This window comes from Xenopus tropicalis, chromosome 10 (genome assembly GCF_000004195.4).
Source record: "Xenopus tropicalis strain Nigerian chromosome 10, UCB_Xtro_10.0, whole genome shotgun sequence".
Lineage (NCBI taxonomy): Eukaryota > Metazoa > Chordata > Amphibia > Anura > Pipidae > Xenopus > Xenopus tropicalis.
In genome coordinates, this window is record NC_030686.2 from 17,581,650 (window position 1) to 17,589,490 (window position 7,841).

The 7,841-nt window shown below is 39.4% G+C and overlaps 2 protein-coding genes across 2 annotated transcripts; both read left to right on the forward strand.

Moving 5' to 3' along the window:
* The first annotated feature begins 641 nt into the window (after nt 1–641).
* Nucleotides 642–1,772, forward strand: LOC108644473 (Ig-like V-type domain-containing protein FAM187A). The gene has a single exon (XM_018097793.2). It carries the CDS (start codon nt 642–644, stop codon nt 1,770–1,772), a length of 1,131 nt encoding a protein of 376 aa, XP_017953282.2.
* A 385-nt stretch (nt 1,773–2,157) lies between these two features.
* Nucleotides 2,158–4,968, forward strand: LOC116407998 (Ig-like V-type domain-containing protein FAM187A). The gene is made up of 3 exons (XM_031894609.1): nt 2,158–2,165; nt 3,706–4,828; nt 4,933–4,968. Exons 1-3 carry the CDS (start codon nt 2,158–2,160, stop codon nt 4,966–4,968), a joined length of 1,167 nt encoding a protein of 388 aa, XP_031750469.1.
* Nucleotides 4,969–7,841: the final 2,873 nt, after the last annotated feature.

Genomic DNA, 7,841 nt, shown 5'->3' on the forward strand with positions numbered 1-7,841 from the left:
GAGGAACAGATTACTGAGAGGGGGGTAACATAGAGTAACTTGTCTTATTTCCATGAGATTAGGTTTATGATATATTTTTGTTTTCATGATAGTTACCTTTTAAGGTTGTTACCTTGCATTCTGTCTTACATTGTCCTTTGTGATGCCCCTGCACTATATATATATATATAGCTAATAAGCCAAAGCTCAATTGATTTCTATCAACCTTCTTGTTTAGTCCTTTCTAACAATGTAAATTATAGACATTAATAATATATATGAATTCGACATTATGGGTCAATAACATGTTTACTGTTATTATAATAATTTGTACTACGAAGGCTGTACTGTGGAAGATGATTATAGCTTATAGATGGATTTTACAGGGGAATCAAATTGTGTTTAACCGTATTACTTGGGATTCAGGGGCAGTTGGGGGAATTGGTATGTCATTGTCATTTTCAGTTTCATTACAATAATGTACTGTGCTTTGTTCTTGTTTCAGAAACTACACCTTCAAAATGAAACTATTTTATATTATCTTTATTTTTATATGGATTACTTTAAAAACAACTGCTTCAGAAAGCGATGAAAAGGCCGACTCACTCAAGCAGAACTGCCCTGGTATCTTGATGTTTGAGCAAACTGCATTTTTGCAAGATATGAGTGTCGAGCTGCCTTGCCGCTGCAAGCCTGATAAAATCACAGCAGTGATATGGTTTTACAAAAGGCATCTTAACAGCAAGGATGTCACATTAATAAAGGACAGCAAGGATAAAGTGATGGTGGACGATTCAAGCTCTAAGAGGGAAGCTGATTTGTATGCAAGATTTGATGTCGTCGACCACGACCTTCTGATTGTCCGTTCCCATCCTGATGACTCTGGAATTTATATCTGTGGTTCAAAGACAGGCGAGTTCTTTTATGGTTATGAACTTGATATCCAGAAAAACTCGGATGCACGAGTGATATTCAGTGACAAGGAGGAAAATCCCATTCCAGATTTTATAACAGATGAATTTCAAGCCTACACCAGTTTGGGGAAATGGTCCCCATGTGATCGATGTGGTGTTAGAGGAGAGCAAACAAAAATCGGCCTGTGCTATGTCAATAGCAAGTATATTAATCCACGCTACCAAGTCAAAGATACAGATGTTTCATGTGGCTCGGATGCTATCCCTGAAAGATTCAAGCCACTGATTGCCAATCGTACAGCGGAGATATTTGTCAGGAGCTGTGAGGCTCCCTGTGACAAGAACAGAACAGGCATATTGGGAAAAGTTGTGAATGCTGCAAACAATGTGGCAGGGTATTTGAAAAATCGATTTGGTTTTCTTCCAATACACAAATTGCCCACCCAGAAGCATGTTTCTCCTTTGGGCGGTAAAGTGACGATTACTTGTCCGGGATCAAAACCAGAGGATGCAGTAGCCTGGGACAAAGATAAGGAGAGACTGTACCGCACCGAATTCCTGATTGGAATACGCAAGTACATGAACGTGTTTATCGACCACGGAAACAATTTGCACATTAAATTTGCACAATTCAGTGACAAAGGACTGTACACCTGCTGGCTTAATGGAAAGCGGCAAGCTTCTTTCGAGCTGAATGTTAGCAAGAAACCTCCGGTGCGCCGCAAACTTACAGACACGGAGTCTATTTTTGCTATAAAAGTCATTGGTTTTTGTTTTCTAGCCTGCACAGTATTGTTTTTTCTCATCTGTTCAATCAGATGTTGTTGCTACTGCTGCAAATGCTGTCCGCTTAAATTTGATCCAGAAGCGGAAGTTTAAAGCTAGTGGAACCGAAGATATTTTATCACCAGATTTGTGACTTCTACCACTTTCTGGGAGTGGATCAGGTGCGATGGCTGTGGAGTTGGAGGAGAGGGAGGAGGGTTGGGACTGTGCTATGCACATAGCACGCACCTGATACCACTGCAGATTCTGTCCACCTAAGGGCCATGACACATGGGGAGATTAGTTGCGCCAAGACAAATCTCCGTTGTCACGGGCGACTAATCTCCCTGTAATGCCATCCCACCGGCTAGAATGTAAATCGCCGCTAATAATTTCTAGTTTTAACACTGGAACTAATACAATAAATATTTTATTTTACAAAAGAACCATCATTGTACCTTGTTTTCTTTGTAAAGTGATTTCTGCCACTGTTTAAAGAATGAAGAGGTAAGAGGTGTGGTTGGACAAGACATTATAGATCTATAATGGAAGAATAACCTTTTCTGTACTGCTGTCTGTTGTTTGGGTATTTGTTCCCAGAACAAACAAAAATTTGTTTACAGAAAATTTTTTATAACAAGGAATAATTCATAGAAGAGTCCATTTAGGTCCAAGACCTAAATGTTGGCCAAATAGTTTATATCATAGGCCAAGATATTAATTAGAAAATCTTGATGTAAATGCATCAGTTATTGTTTTAATAATTAGGAATTACTACATAAAGGAGATGGATACTAAAGAATCACTGGGGTGTGCCATTTTGTAAGGTACCACTTAGTGACTGGTTATTTTCTACCCCAAGCCAATATGTTTTTGAACCAACCAGTGGTAGATTGTAAGTGATTTTTGGCAGACCCAAGCGTGAGAGATGTGTAGGGACCCATAGGATTAAATCCCATAGTAGCTTTGAAAATCCCGTTAGCAAAGGAAGTCCCAGTAAAGTAACCTGTGCCTCTGGGTGAGATGCATGACCTATTGGCCCAGGAAGGTTGTGACCATTTCCTGTTAAGGTTTAATATAGTAAGAGTGGCTCTTCCTATTTGGCCTCCACCTGGCAAAAAAGTTAGATACTGCTGGGGAGCATAAGACACAAGGCCCAGGAAAGAAAAGTATTTAGAAAGGAAATCTGGCCTGTGCTATGTCAGTATCTAATATCAATTAATATCCAATAAATCCACGCTACCAAAATCAAAGATAAATACGTTTAATGGGGCTCAGATGCTATCCCTGAAAGATTCGAGCCACTGTGAAGTTCCCTGTCACGAGAATAGAACAGGCAAGCTGGGAAAAATTGTGAATGGTGTAAATGATTTGGCAGTGTATTTAAAAACGTTTGGTTTTTATCCAAAATGCAAATTGCCCACCAAAATCATATTTATCGATTGGGGGGAAACTTAAAAAATCTCTTATAACACCTTTAAAAACACACAGGTCTCAATCCCTTTATCCCTTAAGTTTGTTCTCAGACTTCCCTTTCTAGTTGGTCTGTGCTAACTATCTTAAAAAAAAAGACACAATGGCTGCATATAGAGGAACAGATTACTGAGAGGAGGTAACGTAGAGTACTTGTCTTATTTCCATGAGATTAAGTTTATGATATATTTTTGTTTTCATGATAGTTACCTTTTGAGGTTGTTACCTTGCATTCTGTCTTAAATTATCCTTTATGATGATATATATATATATATATATATATATATATATAAAACTAATAAGCCAAAGCTCAGTCTATAATGTAAGTTACAAACATTAATTATATATATGATCTCGACATTATGGGTCAATAAAATGTTTAATGTTATTATAATAATGTGTACTAAGAAGGTAAGTTATGGAAGATGATTATAGCTTATAGATGGATTTTACAGGGCAATCAAATTGTGTTTAACCGTATTACTTGGGATTCAGGGGCAGTTGGGGGAATTGGTATGTCATTGTCATTTTCAGTTTCATTACAATAATGTACTTTGCTTTGTTCTTGTTTCAGAAACTACACCTTCAAAATGAAAATATTTTATATTATCTTTATTTTTATATGGATTACTTTCAAAACAACTGCTTCAGAAAGCGATGAAGAGCCCGACTCACTCAAGCAGAATTGCCCTGGTATCTTGATGTTTGAGCAAACTGCATTTTTGCAAGATATGAGTGTCGAGCTGCCTTGCCGCTGCAAGCCTGATAAAATCACAGCAGTGATATGGTTTTACAAAAGGCATCTTAACAGCAAGGATGTCACATTAATAAAGGACAGCAAGGATAAAGTGATGGTGGACGATTCAAGCTCTAAGAGGGAAGCTGATTTGTATGCAAGATTTGATGTCGTCGACCACGACCTTCTGATTGTCCATTCCCATCCTGATGACTCTGGAATTTATATCTGTGGTTCAAAGACAGGCGAGTTCTTTTATGGTTATGAACTTGATATCCAGAAAAACTCGGATGCACGAGTGATATTCAGTGACAAGGAGGAAAATCCCATTCCAGATTTTATAACAGATGAATTTCAAGCCTACACCAGTTTGGGGAAATGGTCCCCATGTGATCGATGTGGAGTTAGAGGAGAGCAAACAAAAATCGGCCTGTGCTATGTCAATAGCAAGTATATTAATCCACGCTACCAAGTCAAAGATACAGATGTTTCAAGTGGCTCGGATGCTATCCCTGAAAGATTCAAGCCACTGATTGCCAATCGTACAGCGGAGATATTTGTCAGGAGCTGTGAGGCTCCCTGTGACAAGAACAGAACAGGCATATTGGGAAAAGTTGTGAATGCTGCAAACAATGTGGCAGGGTATTTGAAAAATCGATTTGGTTTTCTTCCAATACACAAATTGCCCACCCAGAAGCATGTTTCTCCTTTGGGCGGTAAAGTGACGATTACTTGTCCGGGATCAAAACCAGAGGATGCAGTAGCCTGGGACAAAGATAAGGAGAGACTGTACCGCACCGAATTCCTGATTGGAATACGCAAGTACATGAACGTGTTTATCGACCACGGAAACAATTTGCACATTAAATTTGCACAATTCAGTGACAAAGGACTGTACACCTGCTGGCTTAATGGAAAGCGGCAAGCTTCTTTCGAGCTGAATGTTAGCAAGAAACCTCCGGTGCGCCGCAAACTTACAGACACGGAGTCTATTTTTGCTATAAAAGTCATTGGTTTTTGTTTTCTAGCCTGCACAGTATTATTTTTTCTCATCTGTTCAATCAGATGTTGTTTCTACTGCTGCAAATGCTGTCCGCTTAAATTTGATCCAGAAGCGGAAGTTTAAAGCTAGTGGAACCGAAGATATTTTATCACCAGATTTGTGATTTCTACCACTTTCTGGGAGTGGATCAGGTGCGATGGCGGTGGAGTTGGAGGAGAGGGAGGAGGGTTGGGACTGTGCTATGCACATAGCACGCACCTGATACCACTGCAGATTCTGTGCACCTAAGGGCCATGACACATGGGGAGATTAGTCGCGCCAAGACAAATCTCCGTTGTCACGGGCGCTAATCTCCCCGTAATGCCATCCCACCGGCTAGAATGTAAATCGCCGCTAATAATTTCTAGTTTTAACACTGGAACTAATGCAATAAATATTTTATTTTACAAAAGAACCATCATTGTACCTTGTTTTCTTTCTATAGTGATTTCTGCCACTGTTTAAAGAATGAAGAGGTAAGAGGTGTGGTTGGACAAGACATTATAGATCTATAATGGAAGAATAACCTTTTCTGTACTGCTGTCTGTTGTTTGGGTATTTGTTCCCAGAACAAACAAAAATTTGTTTACAGAAAATTTTTTATAACAAGGAATAATTCATAGAAGAGTCCATTTAGGTCCAAGACCTAAATGTTGGCCAAATAGTTTATATCATAGGCCAAGATATTAATTAGAAAATCTTGATGTAAGTGCATCAGTTATTGTTTTAATAATTAGGAATTACTACATAAAGGAGATGGATACTAAAGAATCACTGGGGTGTGCCCTTTTGTAAGGTACCACTTAGTGACTGGTTATTTTCTACCCCAAGCCAATATGTTGAACCAACCAGTGGTAGAAAGTAAGTGATTTTTGGCAGACCCAAGCGTGAGAGATGTGTAGGGACCCATGGGATTAAATCCCATAGTAGCTTTGAAAATCCCCTGTTAGCTAAGGAAGTCCCAGTAAAGTAACCTGTGCCTCTGGGTGAGATGCATGACCTATTGGCCCAGGAAGGTTGTGACCATTTCCTGTTAAGGCTTAATATAGTAAGAGTGGCTCTTCCTATTTGGCCTCCACCTGGCAAAAAAGTTAGATACTGCTGGGGAGCATAAGACACAAGGCCCAGGAAAGAAAAGTATTTAGAAAGGAAATCTGGCCTGTGCTATGTCAGTATCTAATATCAATTAATATCCAATAAATCCACGCTACCAAAATCAAAGATAAATACGTTTAATGGGGCTATCCCTGAAAGATTCGAGCCACTGTGAAGTTCCCTGTCACGAGAATAGAACAGGCAAGCTGAGAAAAATTGTGAATGGTGTAAATTATTTGGCAGTGTATTTAAAAAAAACTTTGGTTTTCATCCAAAATGCCAATTGCCCACCAAAATCATATTTATCGATTGGGGGGGAAACTTATCAATTATGTCTATGAAAACTTCACCAAATTAAGACCTCCTGGTACAACTCTGCAACAATGACGTTGCATATTTTTAATACATTATAGGGCAACTGGAGGCCCTCCAGAGACTAATGTACTACAAAATTCAGGGTCCCTCCAGCAGCCAAAAACTTATTTAAACTTAAATTTTTGGTTTTGCTAGTTCAGCCTCTAGTTGCCCATTCCTTCTTTTAATGGAGCAACATGCCCAAACATTTTTTTGCAATTCTCTTAGTATAGAAGAAGACTGAAAAATACACTTCTGTGATAGGCTTTCCTTGTGCTGTAATGTTGCATAATCCATTACCAGCAATATGGTAATGATTATACAAACCTCTTGATATTCCCATTAAAAAAAATTATAACCTAAGGCAAAATGGCCCTTTAAAGCATAAACTAATATTTTCTAATTTTAACATTTGAACTTATTCAATATATATATATTTTTTTAAATAGAACCACCTTTGTTTCTTTTGCAACCTTTTTAAAATGAAGCGGAATGAGGTAGGGTTAAACAAGATATTTTTTAGTGATGTCTGTTGATTGGGTATTTGTTCTGAATTGTGGAAAATATTTTATAGGAACTAGGAAAAATACATAGACAATTAATTTGAGTCCAAGACTGTCACAATAGGTCCAATAGTCTATTTCATAGACCAATTTATATATTAGGCCAACAAGGCCATTTTGTCTCATACAATAGCTTATTAGACATCTGTAGGATACATGTCGCTGAGTATCTAGCATACTGCTCAGAAGTCGTACATATGCAGGGTCTCTAGGAATGTCTTCTCCTGGTATTTGGCTAGTTATTTAGAAGACATCTACCTAAAAAGGCCTTATTATGGTGCATATTCAATTAATATGTAGCCTCATCCCCCTTTCACTGCCAGATCTCCGGCATCTACTGTTCTCTGACCTCTGTGGATCTGTGGATTATGGCCAGAGGGGAGTTACTATTTATCTGTCCGCCCTGAACCTGTATCCCAGGTTTTGGACAGATGGGGCTGTAATGCTCTTCCCTGGGAACTTCTCTGATACACAGTCACACACAGAGCAATGTTTGATAGGTTTATCTGCTGGACACTACGGTTCAATAACTCGCATATATATATTGTGTGCTATCCAGAAGCCACTTCACATAATATTGCAGACTTGTTTGGTCTCTGAGCTGCTGGGGGCTCCCCACTTATGTAGCAGTTTCTTCAGAGCCCTCCCTTTGAGGACTCCCTTTGGCTTTCCGTGCCCTGAAAAGAGCACGCTTTGTTCTTCAGAGCCCTGACATGGACTCCCTTTCCTTCCCCACCCTAAACAGAGTGCGCTTTTCTGCCACTTGGGGTTCCCCACTGACTTTCTACACATATGTGGTATCTCTCACACTGCTGCTTCTCTCTCCTAGCAGGCCGGCCTTCCTTCCTGTCAGATCCCAGGGGTGGGGCTCCTCCCCCCTCCTTGCACAGACACACACAGAGGGAGAGACAGGCAGTCAC